At 36.1% G+C, this 22,381-nt stretch overlaps 3 protein-coding genes across 3 annotated transcripts; 2 read left to right on the top strand and 1 right to left on the bottom strand.

Annotated features, from left to right (window-relative positions):
* The first annotated feature begins 859 nt into the window (after window positions 1–859).
* Window positions 860–5,801, top strand: LOC139839873 (probable pre-mRNA-splicing factor ATP-dependent RNA helicase DEAH5). The gene is made up of 2 exons (XM_071830070.1): window positions 860–4,073; window positions 5,264–5,801. Exons 1-2 carry the CDS (start codon window positions 919–921, stop codon window positions 5,655–5,657), a joined length of 3,549 nt encoding a protein of 1,182 aa, XP_071686171.1. The 5' UTR covers window positions 860–918; the 3' UTR covers window positions 5,658–5,801.
* An 885-nt stretch (window positions 5,802–6,686) lies between these two features.
* Window positions 6,687–13,106, top strand: LOC139839872 (uncharacterized). The gene is made up of 7 exons (XM_071830069.1): window positions 6,687–6,943; window positions 7,039–7,157; window positions 7,369–7,451; window positions 11,997–12,118; window positions 12,227–12,391; window positions 12,571–12,664; window positions 12,763–13,106. Exons 1-7 carry the CDS (start codon window positions 6,745–6,747, stop codon window positions 12,962–12,964), a joined length of 984 nt encoding a protein of 327 aa, XP_071686170.1. The 5' UTR covers window positions 6,687–6,744; the 3' UTR covers window positions 12,965–13,106.
* An 897-nt stretch (window positions 13,107–14,003) lies between these two features.
* On the bottom strand, window positions 14,004–17,830 carry LOC139904350 (uncharacterized). Its single transcript, XM_071886289.1, has 2 exons — window positions 17,530–17,830; window positions 14,004–16,410 (listed from the first exon to the last, which is right to left on the bottom strand). Exon 2 carries the CDS (start codon window positions 16,315–16,317, stop codon window positions 14,281–14,283), a length of 2,037 nt encoding a protein of 678 aa, XP_071742390.1. The 5' UTR covers window positions 16,318–16,410; window positions 17,530–17,830; the 3' UTR covers window positions 14,004–14,280.
* Between the last annotated feature and the right edge of the window lie 4,551 nt (window positions 17,831–22,381).

Here is a 22,381-nt window from a genome sequence, read left to right as displayed (position 1 = left end):
CTCTACTCTCGTGTAGCTTCTCTTCCGACATATGGGAAAAAATTAGTAGGTGGTGGGGTTTCAGCTCAATGAATTTCTCGAGCATCCCCGACATATCAAATGTTCACACCCTTAACACTACCCTCGGGACCTCCATTTGGCAAGCGGTCGTTTGGGTTGCCTGCTATCATATTTGGACTAACCGAAATAACAATGTCTTCGGTAATAAGACTCTTAGCTTCTCAAAGATTGTCTCGGATATTCAGGCCAAAAGTTTTGAATGGATTAACTGCCGCTGGAAAAAAGGCTCCTTAGATTGGCTAACGTGGATCTCTAATCCCCGTCATTTCGATGCAAATTACACAAAAGTAGGTATTGGTTAATTGTAGGTTTTTTATGCCGGACTCTTTCGAGCTACTACTTGGTTATGATCTAAGTGGGTTAGAATCAAATGCTTTGTCGCTGTGTTGTTCAGCACTGTATCTTGATTCTCAACCCAGCTTGTCTTCAACAAGTTAATCCTGCCTAGGAACTCTCGTTAGTTGAAGGCTTTTTCCTACTCGTTTTTTTAATCGAGACCTGACTTATCTTCTTCGCGTGTTTTATCATTCCACATTATAGCTTAGTCTCACTTGTATGGTATAGAATCTGTTTTCTCGTGTTGTTGTATTAAGGCTTTGCCCTCTGACTTTGTATTCGTGTTTCTTTTAATAATATATTTTTGTTGGCTTTTCAAAAAAAAAAAAAATTAAAAATAATTTAAAAGAAAAAACAATTTTATCCAAACCATTTTCACCGAGTACCGTCTGAACCTAACACCCCTAGTAACCCCGTATGAGCAAATACAGCGCGATAGCCTTCGTCCCAATTAATCTGACCTAATTTCAGGTATTTCCCAAACCTTCTAAGTTTTGTTTGTTCTCTAAACCCTAGCTATCAATGGTTTCTCAAACTAAAGAACCCAGTTTGAAAGAAATCGAGTATCGCTCCCTCGTATATAAAGTTCGCACAGAACTCAAATCCCATCTAGGGTTTGATAAAAAAGTTTTAGCCAAATTCATTATATCCATAGGTCAACAGTGTGAAACTATTGACGAATTCGATGCTAAGTTGAAAGAAAATGGTGCTGAGATGCCTGATTACTTTGTTCGCACTTTACTTACCATTATCCACGCTATTTTGCCTCCAAAATCAAAATCCGGATCCGGTAAAGATGCTAGTAAGGATACCGACGATGGATCAAAATCAAGCTTTCCTGCTCTGAAGATAGGCGATAGTAGAGACCGTGTCAAGGCTTTGGAGAAGGAAATTGAATTGGAAGCCCAACAGAAGAAGATTAGGAACGAAAAAAACGAGTATGACGATGATGAACCCAGGAGTCACCGTGGTGGTCGGAATGACAGGGATAGCGGTAGATATGAGCGCAGAAGAGGAGATAAAGATGATAGAGGAACTCATGGTGGAAATGATAGGGATAGAGATAGATATAGAGATAGAGATAGAGATAGATACAGAGATAGAGATAGAGGTCGAGATCGAGATGATAAATATGAAACGGGTGATAGGAAGGGTTATTATAGTCACAAATCCAATGAGCCTGAATTATATCAGGTCTATAAAGGGAGGGTTAGTAAAGTAATGGACACGGGCTGTTTTGTTCAGCTTATTGATATCAAGGGAAAAGAAGGTTTGGTCCATGTATCGCAAATGGCAACAAGGAGAATAGCGAATGCCAAGGATGTGGTTAAACGCGATCAAGAGGTTTTCGTGAAAGTGATTTCAATATCTGGTCAGAAGTTATCTCTTTCGATGAGAGATGTTGATCAGACTACTGGGAGAGATTTGTTGCCATTGAAGAAGAGTGCAGATGATAATGATGACGATAATGATGTAAGGACTAATCCTTCTGGTGGGTCAAAGTATGGTGGTTCTTTATCTAGGACAGGACTTTCAGGAATAACTCTTACGGAAGAGGATGTTGGGGTTCCTTCAAGGAGACCGTTGAAGAGGATGACTTCACCGGAGAGATGGGAGGCAAATCAGTTGATTGCGTCAGGGGTTTTGAGTGTGAAAGAGTATCCAATGTTTGATGAAGAAACTAATGAAGGGATGATGTATCAAGAAGAAGGTGGTGATGAGGAGCTTGAGGTCGAGTTAAATGAAGATGAACCTGCATTTCTGCAAGGGCAGAGTCATTACTCCATGGATATGTCCCCAGTCAAGATATTTAAAAACCCCGAGGGTTCATTGAGTCGTGCAGCGGCTTTGCAGTCTGCTCTTATCAAAGAAAGAAGAGAGGTTAGGGACCAACAACAAAGAACCATGCTTGACTCGATCCCTAAAGATTTGAATCGACCGTGGGAAGACCCGATGCCAGAGTCGGGTGAGAGACATTTAGCACAAGAGCTGAGGGGAGTTGGGCTGTCTGCATACGATATGCCTGAATGGAAAAAGGATTCTTATGGTAAAGCATTGACATTTGGTCAAAGGTCAAAGCTTTCACTTCAGGAACAGAGACAGAGCTTGCCTATCTACAAATTGAAGAAGGAATTGGTTCAAGCTGTGAATGATAACCAGGTTTTGGTTGTCATTGGTGAGACAGGCTCTGGGAAGACAACTCAGGTCACACAGTATCTAGCCGAAGCAGGTTACACCACTCGGGGTAAGATTGGATGCACGCAGCCTAGAAGGGTGGCTGCAATGTCTGTAGCCAAGAGGGTTGCTGAAGAGTTCGGTTGTCGTTTGGGTGAGGAAGTTGGATACTCGATTCGTTTTGAGGATTGTACCTGTCCGGAAACGGTTATCAAGTACATGACTGACGGTATGCTTCTAAGGGAAATATTGGTTGATGAAAACCTCTCTCAGTATTCAGTGATTATGCTTGATGAAGCTCATGAGAGAACAATGCATACTGATGTACTTTTCGGGTTATTAAAAGGCCTAGTGAAACGAAGACCCGACCTTCGGTTAATCGTTACTTCGGCTACATTAGATGCTGAGAAGTTTTCTTCATATTTCTTTAATTGCAATATTTTCACAATTCCTGGAAGGACATTTCCGGTGGAGATACTTTACACTAAACAACCTGAAAGCGATTATCTCGATGCAGCTTTAATTACTGTAATGCAGATCCACTTGACAGAACCTGAGGGGGACATACTTGTGTTTTTGACTGGTCAGGAAGAGATCGATCACGCTTGCCAGTGTTTATTTGAGAGAATGAAAGGATTAGGTAAAAATGTTCCTGAGTTGATCATATTACCGGTTTATAGTGCACTACCTAGTGAAATGCAATCCAGGATATTCGAACCTGCGCCGCCAGGGAAGAGAAAGGTGGTTGTTGCCACTAATATTGCTGAAGCTTCTTTGACAATCGATGGGATTTTTTATGTCATTGATCCGGGCTTCGCTAAGCAAAATGTGTATAACCCAAAACAAGGTCTTGATTCACTTGTCATTACTCCAATATCTCAGGCATCAGCTAAGCAACGGGCTGGGCGTGCAGGACGTACAGGGCCGGGAAAGTGCTATAGACTATACACTGAAAGTGCCTTTAACAATGAAATGTCGCCTACCTCAATTCCAGAAATACAGAGGATAAATCTTGGATTAATAACATTAAATTTGAAAGCGATGGGGATAAATGATCTGCTGTCTTTTGATTTCATGGACCCTCCTTCTCCTCAGGCCCTAATATCTGCTCTCGAACAGCTTTACACTCTTGGAGCTCTTGATGAAGAAGGTCTTCTAACAAAACTGGGTAGGAAAATGGCTGAATTTCCTCTCGAACCTCCGTTGTCTAAGATGCTCCTTGCGAGTGTTGATTTGGGTTGCAGTGATGAGATATTGACCATAATTGCAATGATTACCACGGGGAACATCTTTTATAGACCTAGGGAAAAACAAGCCCAAGCAGATCAAAGAAAAGCAAAGTTTTTTCAACCTGAAGGAGATCATCTAACTTTGCTTGCTGTTTACGAGGCTTGGAAAGCCAAGAACTTTTCAGGGCCATGGTGCTTCGAGAATTTCGTTCAGTCAAGATCACTTAGGAGGGCACAAGATGTCAGAAAGCAACTTTTATCCATTATGGACAAGTATGTTCCCTATCCTTTGTTTACATTTATCTTCTGTTGTTTCATTTTTGTGTGTGTGTGTGTATGTGTGTGTGTGTGTGTGTGTGTGTGTTTTTTAGATCTGTACTATGATGACGCAGGCTTGAACTTTAGTCTATATCCTGGTTTCATGAGAGATAATATCTGAAAATTTTGATAAATTGTTTTACCATCTTACTATGCTTGACATGATAGAGTTTCTAGTCGTGTAGATGTTTAGGGTCGAAATATGGCTAAAAAGTTATGGGTTATGTTTCAAGGCAAGACCTTAACCCAGCACTTTCTTGTACTGTTGAAAACATTTATGTAAATAATGAATGTGTTAATTATGGTCGCATAAATTGTACTACCATTCGAAAGAAACTGCATCAGGCGGCTCATATAACAGAACTCCCTAGAAGAGAGGACAAAATATGAGAGAAAGGTAACATGATAGTTTGATTACTTATGTGAATGAGTTAAAATAAGGATGACATTTAGAGATGGGTGTGTTGGATGGTACCGTTGGTTGAGCTATTATTAGACACTCGAATAACTCTGGATGTTTGAATAACCTGAAAGGTTTTCAAAAGGAATAAATAGACACAAAATAAAATAAAATAAAAAATGACATCAAATGATGCAGAAACTTAAAAATTAAAATCTCGAAAGATATGAAAAGTAATATATGCTAACATATATCAGATTGTTTCTGATTTTATTTCTGACCATGAAACCAATAATCTAAATTGTGTGCATACTAGGTTAATAAATTTTCTATACATGGTGCTATCTCAGCCCATTCATGTAAGCATGTAGTTCTAGGTAGGCCATACTATTGGCTAATGGGTCTATCTGGTCACTTTGAAGAGACTGGTTAATTGGAAGCGGATTGAACACGTTTTAGTTACTCAAGAAACATACCAAAGGCTTAAAAAAATTAGAAATCATCTCGTGTAAATAGATTTTTTAATTGTATTATAAAATATACTTTCCTCAGTAGTTACTTAAAACGCTAGTTATTTCTGAAGTTCAAGTCAATAAAAGAGAAAATGTTCATTGATCCCAATCAACTTGTTCCAAGAGTGACCGACCCATTTGACCTGTAACTTGTTACTTGGTACTTGCTGTTATCTTATGTTATTATGTGGAATTTTTTATTAAATTCGAATAGTATTATGATGCTGATTTAGGTACAAGCTGGATGTTGTGAGTGCCGGGAAGAACTTCACCAAGATACGGAAGGCAATCACAGCTGGGTTTTTCTTCCATGCTGCACGCAAGGACCCTCAAGAGGGATATCGTACCATTGTTGAGAACCAACCGGTTTACATACACCCAAGTAGTGCTCTCTTCCAAAGGCAACCGGATTGGGTTATCTACCACGAGCTAGTGATGACAACAAAAGAATACATGCGCGAGGCGACCGTTGTGGATCCAAAGTGGCTTGTGGAATTGGCACCTAGGTTCTTTAAGGTGTCTGATCCCACTAAGATGTCTAAGCGTAAAAGACAAGAACGGATTGAGCCTCTATATGATAGGTATAACGAACCCAATTCGTGGCGTTTGAGCAAGCGACGGGCATGAGCCAATTGCTTCTTCTGGATGATGATGATGATTGTAGTTTGTTGTTACACAGTTTTGTTGTCTTTTTTATTTCTTGGTGACTATAAGCTAATCTTGTACCTGAATTTATCGCATCATGTTATGATTATGCTACTAAATTTTCGATCGTGTGCTTCTCTCATGTATAAGCAGCAGAAACAGAGTAATATATTATATATTATGAGTATGATAGTAGAATGATTATTATGCTGCGTTAGTTGAAATCCATAACTTGTTGTTTGATAGTAAAAGAAAATTAGTTGAAGCAGAAACAGGACACGCATGCACGGCTTTGTAGAAGCTCATCTTGTACAACTGCGACCTTTTAAGTATATGTAAACGTTTAGTGCTCTATGTACGTTTCAATTCTCGAAAACAACTGATCTGAGGATGATCAATATCATATAATATAACCTAGAAAGTTTATTTGATGTTCTTAAATAATGCTGAGTAATATGAGAATGATCAAGATCACAACTGAGATTGCACAAACACAAAAGTACATATCATATAAATTAGATAGTTCATTTGATGTTCTTAAATAATACGGGGTAATTTGAAAACAAGCATTCAACTTTAATTTAATTAATCATATGTGATCTCTTATTACAGATGGTCATATATGATCATATGTGCTTAGCCTTAATGGCTGTGATTTACACTATAAATGGCTAAACTTATTCACTAAATTTTAAGAATTTTATTATATAAAAATCAACTGAGTATTAGGGCCGTCCCGTTAAAATTATGGGCCCTGTTCAGCAAATACAAACAAGACCTTTTCAATAATTTTTTTTTCATATGTATAATAATAAATTCAATAACACTAATAATATCACGAGTACTATCATCTTTCGATTTGTTCACAATATATATGTTGGGTTATTCTTGAGCCCCTTCACATTATGGAACATGTGCGATGCCACACTTAGCAAAATGCCCTAAATCCGCCCCTGCCGAGTATAATATGAGGACGATGTATAATAAAGTGGACTTAAAGGATCAATGAAATAAAACTGCCAAAATCAGGGTCACATGCAACAAAACAGCACAACACAATTATCCAACCATGGAAACTCTAATAATCAATAATTATCATTTTACCCCCTCCAATTTTGCAGTTACAACCAAAACACATTCTGTATCTCATTTTCATCTCAAACAGGTACTGCAAATCAGACAACTAAGCAATTGCATCCGTAACCAGGTAACACCTACTAAAATGGCCGCCGCTGATGCCAGTTCCGGCCATCTTCAGCAAATACCAGGTCATTTTTCTGGCGAACTTTTTGTATTATATATCAAATTGGATAAAATGATGAATAGTAATAAAACAAGATTATGGGTTTTATAATTGTTTCAGGAGTTAATCAACAGAGGATAATTATAGAAAACAAACATGGAGAGAAACTTATGGGTGTCTTACATGAAACTGGATCCACAGATATTGTGATTCTGTGTCATGGATTTCAATCATCAAAGGTCTGTCTGATTTTGTCACTTGTATAGTTTTAGGCTAGAAATGTATTTAAAGTCATTTTTTTTTACACGTTTAGGTCATTTCATTATGGCTGAAACTGTATCGATGAGAATTCTTTTATATATTGGCAAAAAATTAACTTTGTTCTCTCTTTTGTGTATGTGTCAATGTGTGTGTTAATGGTTATTGATTCTGTGTAAATATGTTATGTAGGAAAGCAGTACCGTTATGACACTTGCTTCTGCACTAGAGAAGGAGGGGATCAGTGCATTTCGCTTCGATTTTGCTGGGAATGGGCAAGTCTTATTAGTACTCTTTCACTGATATATTATCGATATAGATTGGGACTATAAGTTTAAGTTAGTTTTATTTACTTTTTTTTTTAAAGGCAAAAGATATATTAAGCATATAACCAAAGCATACACAAAGAAAGTCAGGGGAGAATTCCTGCACAAAAAAAACAATCAATAACAATTGTAACTAATGCTATGGGAAGCAATACAACTTCAGAAAGCAAAAAACCAATACCAAACCAACCACAATTCGATTAAATGACTTACACAACTCGAAAGTGTTCAAGAATTTGATGAAAAATAAAAAGATAAAGATCTTGTGATGCTTGATCACTTTGTGGGCACTCTATTTATCCTTATCTGCGATATTCCAACTTGAAAATCGAAATTGGAATCTGGAAATAGTGCTAGTAAGGATACCAATGGTAGATCAACCTTACCGGATCCCGGTCTTGATTTTCGGGCCGAATAGCGTGGATGAGGCTAAACAAAGTGCCAACATAGTGATCAGCCATCACAACATCATAATATTTTATTTTTTCATCAAATTCTTTAACACTTTCACACTTCCAACCTATCATATAATGAATTCGGCCAAAACTTTTTCAGAAAAACCATAACCCTAGATAGGATTTGAGTTTCGTAGGAACTTTAGATACGAGTGACAAATCGAGTTCTTGAGTTAAAGAAACCAAAATACGTATATTTATGGTTTACAGCGTATGAAGTAAAAGCCTTAGATTGTTATTTGGAATAATATTGGGGACGAAGGTAGTTGTTGTAGTAAGATCAGAGCATTTTTTGAATCTAGGGTTGTCCGAGTAGCTGCTTTCAATTTCAATTAAACATTTGTTGTCATATATGCTTATAATTAGATATTATAGTAGATGTGGTCGAGGCAAAACACCGCAGCCTACTTAATCGAGACATAATGGTTGTTCCAAAGTCTACACGGATGTCTGTCATCACCAACATGTCCGATATTGAAGAGGAACACTTCGGGGTGTTCATCATTGGCGATCTCGTAGTCGTAACCTGGGTGGACAGGGATGTGTTTCCGTTCCTTCTCTTTGAATCAATCATCAAGAGGATGGTAAGGTTTACGAGCTTTCCTTACCATCATGACAAAGTCAGTGCATCCGTCATACAAGAGCGGTTTATTATCGTTTTTTACCGCCTTGTAGAACCAGCAGCGATGAACGTACCCAAAGTGATCCAGCTTAAACTCAACTTCACACCCACTTTCTCAGCATAGTTCGAGTTTGCAACCCGTCTGAATAGATGGAGATGACTTCTTGAAAAATGGTTTTGTACGTTGTTATAGTTTTGGTTTGCTAAAACTCTCTTTTTTTACCGTTAGATTTTGGGTGGTTGTTTTCTTTTACGAGAATTACAAAGTTTACATAATTACTACTATAAGTATAATCATGGTTGCAAAACTCGGCCAACTCGGCCGAGTAATCGGCGATTACTCCTCTGGAAGAACAAAACGAGTAATCGGTGTCTAACTCGTCCATTTACTCGGTCAACGCCGGTCAACACCGGTCAATGCCGGTCAACGGCGTCGGAAAACTCAGTGAAAAGATGAAGGAAAACAGGAGACGATTAATCTGAGTTCAATAAGGTTTTGATCGACGTCCAACTCCCTAATTTCTCCAACAACTTTCTCGTCCAACTTTTTTCAGAATTGAAATTAAGAGTTCTGAATCGATTTGATGTGTTTGTTTAGATAGAACAAATTGAAGGAACATACCTGTAATGTCTCGATTTCCATCCATGAAGAGAACAAACAATTTAGGGTTTGGTGACTGAGCGGTTGAAGAAAAAGAAGTGGGTAGCGTGACTGCTACTGCTAGGGTTTCTGAGTCATTTTATTATTTTTTAACTTACATTCAAACCCCCTGAAGTTTAACCGTTATTTATTTTAACACCTCAAGTTTAGTTTTTCTTTCAACTTCATTATTAAATATATACAAATCTAACCCCTCCAATTAAAATAAATATTTATATGTAACTAAACTTTACATATTTAACATATATATTTATAAATTTTATATATTTAACATATATATATTCTTAAAAATGTTTGTTTATAGCTAATATATATATTATATATCTATAATATATTGAAAATATTTAGTTATATTAGAAAAGTCAACAAAAGTCAACATCCGAGTACTCCTCCGAGTACTCCCCGAGTCGCCGATTACTCCTCAAAAACCTCCGGCCGAGTACTCCCCGAGTCGCGAGTTTTACAACCTTGAGTATAATTTGTTAGAACCATATAAAATATCTAAAATATAAACAAGAGAAAAGAACTTATAAAATATGGTTCAAGTAATGCCCTTGAACATTTGATTCATCTCCGAGACTTGCAAAGTTTTTATATGATATATAGATAGATAGAAGATATAGATTTTCACGCCCATTTTCATCATTTACCAGCCATAAATAAAACAATACAAACGCACTCTTGTCAACAAATCTCCAACTGTGTTTTAGAAATAAACGCCAAGAGGCCATCATAGTGAATGACGAATCATAAGCTCTCAAGTGCTTACTTCCGATTGTAACTAGAAAAAAATTTGACTGCGCGTTGTTGCGGTTGTATTCAAGGCGCTGTCGAATTTGGATATACGTTGTTTGGTACCTAATATATCTAGTAGGTTTGGTTGTTTGTTGGACATGTATGTATATGTATGAAATCAGCTCGAAATATTCAGTGTTTTTTAAACGATGTCCGTTTCGCGTATAGTTAGTCTCGTTGTGTTCGTAAAATTATTTCGAGTTGAACGGTGGTCTCGGAAAAATTTAACTCGCACCGAGCGAGAATATAGGGCCCGTTATCTAGTGTTTTTTAACGATGTCCGTTTCGCGTATAGTTAGTCGGGTTGTGTTCATCAGATTTTTTCGAGTTGAACGGTGGTCTCGGAAAAATTTTACTCGCACCGAGCGAGAAGATAGGGCCCGTTAAAATTTCGGGTGGAGTTAGTTTCTTTTATTTTAGAAAAATTATATAATTACGCTTTCTACCGCCGAAAAAGTGTAAACTCGAGGGGTTGTGTAAAGTAAGCCGAAGTTGAGGGACCGGTTGTAGTGTGAACGCAGTGTTAAAACGACAATTGGATATAACTGAAACGACGCATTTGGCCACGCATTTTAAAAGTGTAAACTCGAGGGGTTGTGTAAAGTAAGCCGAAGTTGAGGGACCGGTTGTAGTGTGAACGCAGTGTTAAAACGACAATTGGATATAACTGAAACGACGCATTTGGCCACGCATTTTAGTATGTAGGGATAATTTCCGGTCGTTTTAGGTATTTCCTTAACCAATCTGTATAGTTAACTATATATAGTTCTGATATTGCTCTATACTCTCTATTTACTACTGACTGACTGATATAATAGACTGAATAATATCCCCTTACACAATATTAATAGATCATCAGCAACGCAACGATATATACTCTTGTATATATGGTTTGCCATTATTTATTATATATACTGCGAATTTAAAATATAAAACTTGCATGACATGACTGTTAACTATTGATTGATTGAAAAGGAGGATGGATGGATGTCATAATCCAATAAACTATCTTAATCTTATCTTGTTATGCCCAAAAACTCCCACCGTACATTACATACAGTCTTATAATAGACTGTCTGGCCGTTCGAATATCAATCTTCTTTATCGTTATTAAATTAATGCAGGCACATCACTATACCTATTGTAGGAAGGGTACCACTTAATTTTTTTTTTTAAAAAAAAAAACAACTCCCGAGTCCCGAGTCACTAATGAGAATGTATATTATTCTGAATATGTCATGAAAAGCACTTTGATTATATATAGTTCACCAATTTATATATTTAGCCCACTTTATCCTATTAGTATAGTATTAGTATTAGTAAGCACCTTACTAATACATACATACATACGTTTGTACAGTACTACATTACAGCAGCAGGCACTTTATATTGGTCTGAAATCAGCCACTTTATATTTAGGGTTTATGAGTTATATCATTAGACATAAACATACCATTTGCATTCTTAAGTCTTCATTAGCCATGATTTTATCTAGCTTCTTTAAGATTTAGTAGGATTCTTAAGTTTTATCATAATATATCATAACATGTAGAAATTGTAGTAATGTATCGTTAAAGGGTTAAATACATTATGTGAGTACAAAATTAGCATTGCAAGTATAAGTAGTGGTAATCAATAACAAGTAAAGAAGATTTAATGTTGGATAGGTTGAGGATGTTTGTGTTAATCATTAGACATATCTGTAAGTTGCAACTTAACACACTTTTATAATCTTGAATTGAAGCTGTATGATTTGTATGCTTCTCTAGTTCCTTCCTATGTAGTAGTCGTAATTGACTAATTGCAGACGGGCTAACTTTCTAGTTTCTACTTCAAATTTGACAAAAGATGCTTTAATAAAATATAGTGAAAACTAGACAGATACATTATTAACATGAAAGAAGAAGTGTATACAAGTTCAAGATTTTTATCATTTAGATGTATAATGTATTTGCTTTTAGGGAGAGTGAGGGCTCTTTTCAATATGGTAATTATCGGAGAGAGGCTGATGACTTACGTTCGGTAGTCCAATATTTTCATGGAGAAAATCGTGTAACAAGTGCAATTCTTGGACATAGCAAAGGTATCAGCTTTACACATCAGGTGTTGACTATTTTGACCTTTATTGTTTCAGTAATCAGTTAATATACAACTTCTTACCTACCTACATATGTATGTTATTTACTTGAAGGAGGAAATGTGGTGCTTTTATACGCGTCCAAGTATCATGACGTACACCGTGTCATCAATGTGTCTGGACGCTACAAGACAGAGGGGGGTGTGGAAGAGCGTTTGGGAACAGGGTATTTGCAAAGAGTGAAAAAAGATGGTTTTATCGATGTTAAATCCAAATCAGGTATCCTCCTGCAACTGGTGTTATTAAAATATTTTATATGAAATGTACAACGACCATTGGTTTATACGCTTGAAATTCAGATGCTAATGATAATGGTGTTGTTTGATCATTTATTTGAAAGTCATCTTCTAATGCAATATTATATGATTAGAATTCATTGGATACTATCTATCTTGCAGGAGAGGTCTCATATCGTGTGACAGAAGAAAGTTTGATGGATCGTTTGAATACTAATATGCACGAAGCATGTCTGCAAATTGACAAAGATTGCAAGTAAGATGAACAATAATAGTCAAACGTTGACTGCAGAGAGTCGAACCTCCTCTTTACTTTTGACTTGAAGTTTATTATGCAATTTTTTATGTATGCAGGGTGTTAACAGTTCATGGATCGAATGATGAGGTAGTCCGAGTAGAAGAGGCGTTGGGGTTTGCTAAAATCATATCGAACCACAAGCTTCATATTATTGAAGGTGCCAACCACAGATACTCGGAGCATCGAGATGAATTAACTTCCATTGTTTTGTCTTTCATAAAAGAACCTCACAGTAGTTACAACCAAGACAATGTATAAAGGTAGTTGATGTAGATCCAATTTCTGAAAGTCAATAAGTTTTTTGTTTCATTCTAATTCTCCACACTTTTCAAGGAGGTTGATCCTGCATTTGTAGCCATGCACTTGAGGTGTTCACATATTTAGCTTTAAAGCGTATCTAGTAGTTTATGGTACTGTTATCTATCACGACTAGGGATGTCAATGGATCGGATATGGAGCGGGTGATGCCGTATCCACATCCATTTAGTTTTTGTTCATCATATCCATATCCATATCCGTTTAGTTTCAGGTCATCCATATCCATATGCAGCGGATTAAGCGGGTTAATGGATATCCAATGGATATTAAAAAAATGTTATGATATTTTCTTATATGCGATTAAAATAAAAATGTAGTATAGCAGAAATAAATATAACACAACATATTTAAAATCTATCCATAAGAATATGTAATCTTTATCGAAGATATAACAAAATTTGTTAAATTTTACTATAAAATATGAATTATGAAAAATTAAATATGAATATTGTAAGTTTGTTTTATTAGATATGCATGTTTTATTGTAATATATTATAGTTATTTTATTATAAGGTTGAAAGTAAAATATAAATCTAACGGTAAATGAACTTGTAATAGTAAATATGTAAGCATATATCTATATTTATGTATTTTTACATGTATTTCGGGTGGTAATGGATATATCTAAGAATGAAACTTTTCATCCATGTCCATATCCATATCATTTAGGTTCATCCATATCCGTATCCATATCCATTTAGGTTCGTCTATATCCATATCCATCACGAAGCGGGTGGATCGGGTAGATATCTACCGGATCGGGTGGCCATTGCCATATTCACGACCAGCCAGCCAGCCTAGCCTGGTCAGTTTTCAGGCGATCTTTTTCATATACCCTCCCTGGCTGGTGGTGATTCCAAAGTGCAAACCATTTAACATGCCAAATGTGCAACCACACACATAAATCAATTTGCAGACATTGATGATATAAAAAGGAAGCTATAACTAACAAATTAATTAAACTCAATATAAGGACAGATGAAATGCAAGTACTTGAGATGTTCACAAATACGAAACACATAAAGCTAATGGTAAATAGGTACAAGTCTTGACTCTGGAAAACAAAACAAAAAAACAGGCAGTAAAATACATCGTTGCAGTCGGATATACAACACTAAAGATAGTACTGTAATAGTAATTAGCTGCAGTGCACTACATCATCATTCATTACCTGAAATTGCTAACTACAACAAACTACAGCTACAACAAGAAAGGAGTCTTGTTCATAATAATAATAATAATAATAATAATAATAATTAAGCAGCAGCAGCTTTAACTTTTTCTTCATTAACAACAGAAATTATTGGCAAGCTGTTTAGGAACTCATCAAGTCCTTCGAAAAACCCAATACCTTCAATGTTTTCTTCATCTCCATGCATGTGCCCACGGGCCCCACTAGCCATCCGTGGTGGAGCAGCCTCTTCCCCTTCATTATTATTAAACTCTACATTCAAATCCAGCTTCCCCATTTCTTTTGCAACCACCACCGATTGCTTTCTTGGGTTACCACTAACCACACTTCTTGAGTTACTATTAACCACGGTTTTTTGGATAGCCTCTGCCACTGGAGCAGTAGGCACCCCCACACCCTTTTGCACTGGAATACCAACTTTCGACTTCTTAATGATGCCTCCTCCATTTTTAGGATCTATTGCCCTAAGGGCTAAAACTTGTACTCTCTCTTTGAACCTTTGTACCAAATCTTGTTTGTTTACAGTTAATCTTCTTTTCAAGGTACTACCCCATTCGACATCAGAGTCGTCGTCACTAGGCTCAGAGATTCCAATAAACACATCATTCTTATTGGTATAATCATCAATGTAGATACGCGGCCCCGAACTTTTGTTCACAAAAGTATTTTCCTTCGGGGCCGCCCACTCATTTAAATGGTTCTGTACATTGTTTAAGGCATCATACAATGGTGAAAAAGGTGTCCACTTTGGTGTTGCAACCTTTTTATTTTTGCTCTGCAGATGTGACATTGAAACCCCAATTGGATAAAATCCCCAAGAATAGAAATACGCCTCTTGACCTTCAACTATCGCCGGTGGAGATGATATTCGCACAGCCTGAAACGCCCTGTTACAGTTGTCACAACGAAGAGTGCAGTCTGCATAAACACTAGGATACTCGTACATGTAAAAACAGAAAGGACACGTAGTCCAAAATGTAGGTGAATCATCATCCACATCCTCACCAACTTCCTCTGGTTCTGCCTCTGTTTCTGCTTCAGTTTCTTCCTCATTTACCCCATTAACGTTACTATTGACCTGACTAGGAAGCTCAACAGGTGCAGCATTCTGTTGTATAGGATCCTGATGTTGCTGTCGTTGTTGTTCCTGCTGCTGCTGCTGTTGTGTCTGGTTCTGTTGTTCCTGCTGCTGAAAATGTAGTGTCTGTTGCTGAGACTGTGATACTGGTGGGGCCTGTGGCCAAGAAAATGGAGATTGTGTGGCTGCAACAGTAGGCCCAGACGGCGATTGAATACCCAGTGGCGGCTGCGATTGAGCAGGTTGCGATGGTGGTCTAGTTTGTTGATGGGGTGTGGACGTAACTTGAAACGGCTGCACCTGTGGCTGAAACAACTGTTCTTGCTGATCTTGATGATGAAACATCTGCTCCTGCGGTTCACGAACCGCAACGTTGGGTTGCGACAGAAAATTATGTTGTTGATGACTAGGTTGTAACCTAGTTTGAAAAGTTTGTTGGGGTTCAGCTAATTCCTGATTAATTGAAAAGAAATTATGTTGTTGCTGCTGTTGTTGTTGCTGTTGATGATGGTGATGCTGATTAGGACTGTGATGCTGATGTTGATGTTGTTGGATATTAAACCCCAAATTATTGATATGTTGTTGTTGTTGATGTCCAAAATCAAGTTGAGAATCATACATAGATTTGCGCATAGGGTTTGATAAGACAGCCCAAGCATCATTAATAAGCTGAAAGGCTTGATCAGAATAAGGAAATCGATTATGATGTGGATTTAATATAACAGCTAACCGTCTATACTGAGAGGTTATGTGATCTGAATCCTGAACAAACTGAACCAGTTGAAGTATCGCATAGTAATCTGGCTGCTGATTTCCGTTGCTTCCGACTAGACGTTTTTCAGCGGCTAACAACGTATCTGCAATTGCTAATATCTGATCGGCAGCTTCAAGTCTGGGGTCGGATTCTCGGGCTCGAATTGCGAATGTTTTGGATCCGACAAGGTCATGGCTTATAAGAAGCTTCTCTGCAATACCAATCCACCTTTGAGCTTCTGCTCGGGCTATGAAGCTATGCGGGTCCATTCTTAACTGTTTTAGGTTCCTATTACGTACCTAAAACAGACCACAAAACAGAACAGCACGCTGCTGGAGAACCGCATGCAAATGATAATAAACCTGTGGCAAACGAAATCCTGGGTTACGTCGTGCGGCAAAGTAGATGAGCAATAACACATAATATATTCAATATATTATTGTATCAATTGAACTTTAGACTAATATAATTAAACTAAAAAGACAAACCCAATAGTGTATAGTGGATATATAGTGTTATTTAACTTTTTATTTACAATCATTTCAAAAAATATTGCAGTTAGTGTTACAGTTAGTTTATTACGAGTATTTAAAAAAATGCAGTTAAACCAAAATATGTAAATAGACACTGGCATGAAACTTTAGCCATTAAAGGTATTCAATGTTAACAGCTTTTAGCCCCTTCTGGAAAAAAATTGTTGGTTCTGGTGGACAGTTTATGGTGTCTTGTGTGTAATGGTTGTCATGAAATTTGCATATTAGACGGTATGGTATATTAGCAGCAACCTACCAATATTCAATGATAATAACGCGTATCATGCAGAATAAATATTGTAAATAACCATGTTCAACAGTATAAAGTTTCTAAATTAACCGTTCTATAAGACTAATGATGTAATCTGTCAATTTATTATCTATGACGCATACAAAAATAACATTATTCTAACTTTTACTAATTGAACAAAATGAGTAAACCAAACCCTAACATCACAAATGTAACTTGGAACTCGGATGATTTAATAAAGTTCAAGTGTGAAGGTTGGAATTTTAAAAATATCAAAAACTTTTAAGGATAACACTAACATGAAAAGTAACATACATCAGATAAAATTATAAAACTTTACACATACAATACAAAAATAATTATGTGGAGTATGCATAAAACAAAATAAGATTAATCCATCCATTTAATAAAAAATTACAAATTAAATCAGTTTTTATCCCTAGATGACTACGGAGTATAAAAATTAAATTCCATCTCGATCTAAAGTTAGCCTAAAGATTTTATATCAAAAATCGATTAACCTATTTCATCAGCAGGTACCACCATACACATAAAGCTCAGATCGCAAAATAAACACATAGATAGATACATATGTATACAGCTAATAAATACATAGACATAAAAATATACTCCGTAATAAACAGATCGAGTGAGTAATCATAAGACAAAGTTCATAAAGCGGATTAACGTGAGAGTACCTGATTGATGAAAAGAAAATTCCAGAGAAAGAAAATGGTAATAAAAATAAAAATAAAAATAAAATTAGGGTTTGTCTGGAAACTGTTGGGATGTTGGGCGTGGAGTGTTGAGGGAGTAGGAATGGTTTATGGCGAGAGTGAAAGTCAAACAAGGGTTCATTGTTTATCTGTATCTGGCTTCTTCAATATCTCAAGAGAAATGTTTCCATGGCCGCCGTAGAGAGTGGGAAGTAGGTAGTGAGAGGCTTAAAAGGGGATGGTGTCTCGACGGAAAACGAATTTGGTTGGGTAAACATAAAAACTTAGGCTATGTTACAGATTTATTAATAAGAGAAATGAAATGAACTGAAAGGGAATGAAAGGTAGGTGATTGGAATCTTTTTAATTTGGAAGGAAGTGTAGAACTTTCTTTCCTTTCCTTCATCCCAACACAAAATTCTGGAAGATCAATTCGTTTTTATTTTTCTTCCATCTTATTTTTTTTCTCTCCAAAGTAAGACTCTGAAACAAAGCCTTAGGATGCAAGGGTAATTATGTCTTTTCATACTTTACTATGTTTTTTTAATACGGCAAAGGATTTAATTAAAAACTTGACATTTTTCTCGGTCGATTTGGTACTTATTACAGATCTTTGTTCAAAGCCCCTTCCATTGTTATTGGATCGATGGAGTCTTTGCACGCTTTGTTCTTTTGGGGATGAAAATACAATGCTCGAAAAATTCATTGGATAAACTGGAGACTTATCCTTAACCCACATAAAAAGGAAGGCTTAAATGTTTCAAGCTTTAGTTCTCTAAATCTAGATCTATCCTACAAATGGACCCTACAAATGGAGATGGAGATTTCTTGTTAACAAAGATGTTTTATGGGTAAATATTGTTACTGCTATCGATGGAGCCAATAGAGGAAGCATTATTACTTTGAACCACTACTTTTCTGGTACATAGACTTCTATTTGTAAATGTGTATGCGATATTCATACAAGCAACCGAATTCAATCTTCTCTTATTTCAGTCAAGTTGGGGAATGGTTCGATTACAAGCTTCTGGTTTCATCCTTGGTTATAGGGGATTTTTCTTGCTGTTCGATTCCATATGCTCCTAGCCAGTGTTGTAAATCTTTTTATTTGTGACGCCCCGTACAAAACCATCGTGTACGGATCATCAATCAACAGGATCATTACATGGTCAAACACTATATGCTGTTTGAAAACCGATTTGCATTCATAAAAAGATAGCGTTTTACAAAGTGTCATAACCCGTCCTTAACCATAAGAACGTGTTAGATAACGTATGATTTCATTGCGAGGTATTGACCTCTATATGCGACATTTTTTTTAAAGAAAAACTGCATATATTATACATTACAAACCATGATCCTTATTTTTGATACAAGCTTTGGACAAAATAAAGATGATTATCGTTTAGCGATAATCTTCGACTTACAAACTTTACAAATGATAATAACAACCCGATTTCTAGCATATTTTACAACACAAGTTCTTGGATATGCAGTCTTATTTTTGACACAAATATGCGTACGCAAGATCCTGCTTAGATTCAACATGATGCAGCGGAAGCTTCTAATTATCACCTGAGAATAGACATGTTTAAAACGTCAACATAAAGTTGGTGAGATATAGGTTTAATGCCGGTAGCGATATAAATATAGACCACAAGATTTCATATATAAACATTTTAATAAAAATATTCTAAGTGGTTGAGCACTTGGTAACCATACTTAACATTTAATCACGTCGCATATTCCCTTTATTATGAAATCTTACTACACCGTACCAAGTGTAGTCACGAAACGAAGTACTGTGCAACCGTTGAATACTGGTCGTCCAGTCCGGTTGGGGTTGTCAGGCCCGATAGATCTATCAACAGGATTCGCGTTTACAATACCGCTGTAAATAACAGTTACCAAGCTACAGGGAAGTATGCCAGTGGTACAACTCAACGTAGAATATATTTTTCAGTTACTTGTGTCCATATCGTAAAACATAAAATACATGTATTCTCATCCCGAAATATTTAGAGTTTAAAAGTGAGACTATATACTCACTGTTGTCTTGAAGATATATATAATTTGACTTGGTCTCCGGTTGATATCACGAACCTATCCATATATAATATATCAATACCTTTTCTTTTTAAACAAACGTCACATATATATACTTGTTATACTTTTAATACTTTGAATAATTCCTTAGTCCGTAGTTAGCAGTTCGTTGTTAGTAATTCAATTTTAATGGTTCATTTTTAGATGTTTAATATACCCGCAATGAAATAAATAAAACCCCCTAACGAAATAAATAAAACCCCATCGTATATGTATTGGTCGAGATTAATCTTGACCCACGGTACCGGTGTTGTCAAATGACGTGTTGCGTACATAAAGTACCGGTGTTGTCAAATGACGTGTTGCGTATAAACATGGGATCTTATGATTAATCTTCTCGTGTTGTTTGCGGGTGATCCTGAACCATATAAAATTGAATTATAAGTACATATATATAAAATATCATGTTATCTTAGAAATATGTGATTTTATTTAATTTTTCCCAATTAATCCCGAAGTTAAACAAGTCTTAGATATCCGATCTCGTTTTGGTCATAGTTTCTTCGTTACAACTCCGTTTTCGTTGATTCAACTTGTCACTTCCTTGGATCGAGTCCCTCTTTAAGACTATGAACTGTAAATACCTTAGTTTGTATTCGAAATCACAGGTCATAGGTCAAACTTTAGTGAAACTTATGAAGTTAATCATTTTTCATCATGTAAACAACCTTAAATGATTATTTTTCTAAAAATACTTATACTTTGAGTTAAATCATGAAATTTTTATGTGTTATCATATTCATAGTAAAAATCATTTTTCCAGAGAATAAACCTCCAATTCAAAGTTTAAGATGGTTTTTAATTATCCAACCCAAAACAGCCCCCGGTTGCACTCCGACGTCGTAAATTCAGTTTTTAAGGTGTTCTTTGAAAAACCAAGTTATACCTTGTTAAATTAGCATATATTTATGATATATTACAGGTCTTGAAGTATTTTAAAAGTTAAGTTAGAAGGATCTATTTAGTTTGCAAACAAGTTTGAAAACATTCAAACTATGTTCTTGTTGTTAAAATTTTATACCACAAAATAAGATAGCTATATATATATGAATCGAATAAGGTTATGAACATAGATTCTACCTCAAGTTTCTTGGACAAGGTTGCTGTAAAAGAGGAGTAAAAAGCTAGAACCAAAAGGGTGATGGAATTGGATGAAAGATTGGAAGTAAGTTTGTGTTCTTAGAAGGATTTCTTGAAGTGTTTTTGTATGGTTTTCTTATGGTGATTAAGTAAGGTTTTTGAAGCTAAATGATGGGGAAAATGCTTGGAGATGATCAAGTATGAAGTTAAGAGTATTTTGAGAGAGAAATGGAAGTGTAAGTATGAGAAAATGGGGTGAAGAAATGGTGTGCATGCATAAAAACGTTTTTAGGTTATAAAGGAAAAAAAAGATACCTAACTTTGTTTTCTTGCTAAATAATTCATGCTACTTGACAAATGGTTGGTTCCACATGTTTCTTAATCATTTAAGGCTGCTAAGGAGCAGATTTTTATTGGTATATACCAATAGTAAATACATCTAGAAGCTGCGTATGATACGGGTACATATACTCTAGGTATACGTATAGAAATCTTTGAGGAAACGGAACGAGGATTCAAATATAGCTATCTTTTGTAAATATACTTATATTGTTTTATGTATGTAAGCCCTTTAAAAGTGATAAAATACATATCTATACGATGCATGTATAAGTAATATAGGTTATAAGTATTTACGTCGAAAAACATTACGTATAGTTATCGTTTTGAAAACTTAAGTTAGTAGTTTTAAAATATACTTATAACTTATTGTTATTAATACAAAATGAGATATTAAAACATTCTTAGATCATGTTAAATATGTATATATACATATATATACACAAACGTATAATTATCATATGTTATATAGTTCGTGATATCATCGGTCAAACTAGACGGTCAAACGTTGTGTAAACTCTTTTCGGAAATATAAATCTCGACAATTTGGATTTGCTTATCATGTTGGTAAGGTTTAATTTATGTAAATATTAATCTTATAAGTATAGAACGATCGAAAAAGTGCGGGTCGTTACATTACCTCCCCGTTAAATAAATTTCGTCCCGAAATTTTAAAATTGTACCTATTTTGCGTCATCGAGAAACAAGTGTGGATACTTTTGTTTCATCTGATCCTCTCGTTCCCAAGTAAACTCAGGACCTCTTCGAGCATTCCAATGAACCTTAACGATCGGTATGTTGCTCTGCTTGAGCTGTTTAACTTCACGGTCCATGATTTCGATTGGTTCTTCGATGAATTGTAGTTTCTCATCGACATGGATTTCTTCAATAGGAATGGTGAGATCTTCCTTTGTAAGACACTTCTTAAGGTTCGAGACGTGAAAGGTATTATGTACTCCGGCGAGTTGTTGCGGTAACTCGAGTCGATAAGCTACCGGTCCAATGCGTTCGATGATCTTGAACGGGCCTACATATCTTGGGTTCAGTTTACCCCTTTTTCCGAAGCGTATTACACCTTTCCACGGTGACACCTTTAACATAACCATGTCACCGATCTGAAACTCTAATGGTTTCCTTCGAACATCGGCGTAGCTCTTTTGGCGACTACGGGCTGTTTTCAATCTCTCCTTGATTTGTACTATCTTCTCAGTCGTTTCGTGTATGATCTCGGGACCAGTTAATTGTCGATCTCCTACTTCATTCCAACAGATAGGAGACCTACACTTCCTTCCATACAGTGCTTCGAATG

Source organism: Rutidosis leptorrhynchoides, chromosome 4 (assembly GCF_046630445.1).
Source record: "Rutidosis leptorrhynchoides isolate AG116_Rl617_1_P2 chromosome 4, CSIRO_AGI_Rlap_v1, whole genome shotgun sequence".
Classification (NCBI taxonomy): domain Eukaryota; kingdom Viridiplantae; phylum Streptophyta; class Magnoliopsida; order Asterales; family Asteraceae; genus Rutidosis; species Rutidosis leptorrhynchoides.
The sequence above is the reverse complement of the archived record's forward strand: the minus strand, read 5'-3'. Positions and strand labels throughout refer to the sequence as shown.

Excerpts from the sequence above, each read along its gene's own strand:
- LOC139839873 (XM_071830070.1), top strand. The coding sequence starts at position 919 with ATGGTTTCTCAAACTAAAGAACCCAGTTTGAAAGAAATCGAGTATCGC. Across the intron at positions 4,074-5,263 it reads CTTTTATCCATTATGGACAA|GTACAAGCTGGATGTTGTGA; the intron begins GTATGTTCCCTA and ends ATGCTGATTTAG.
- LOC139839872 (XM_071830069.1), top strand. The coding sequence starts at position 6,745 with ATGGAAACTCTAATAATCAATAATTATCATTTTACCCCCTCCAATTTT. Across the intron at positions 7,158-7,368 it reads ATGGATTTCAATCATCAAAG|GAAAGCAGTACCGTTATGAC; the intron begins GTCTGTCTGATT and ends TATGTTATGTAG. Across the intron at positions 12,119-12,226 it reads AATTCTTGGACATAGCAAAG|GAGGAAATGTGGTGCTTTTA; the intron begins GTATCAGCTTTA and ends ATTTACTTGAAG.
- LOC139904350 (XM_071886289.1), bottom strand. The coding sequence starts at position 16,317 with ATGGACCCGCATAGCTTCATAGCCCGAGCAGAAGCTCAAAGGTGGATT.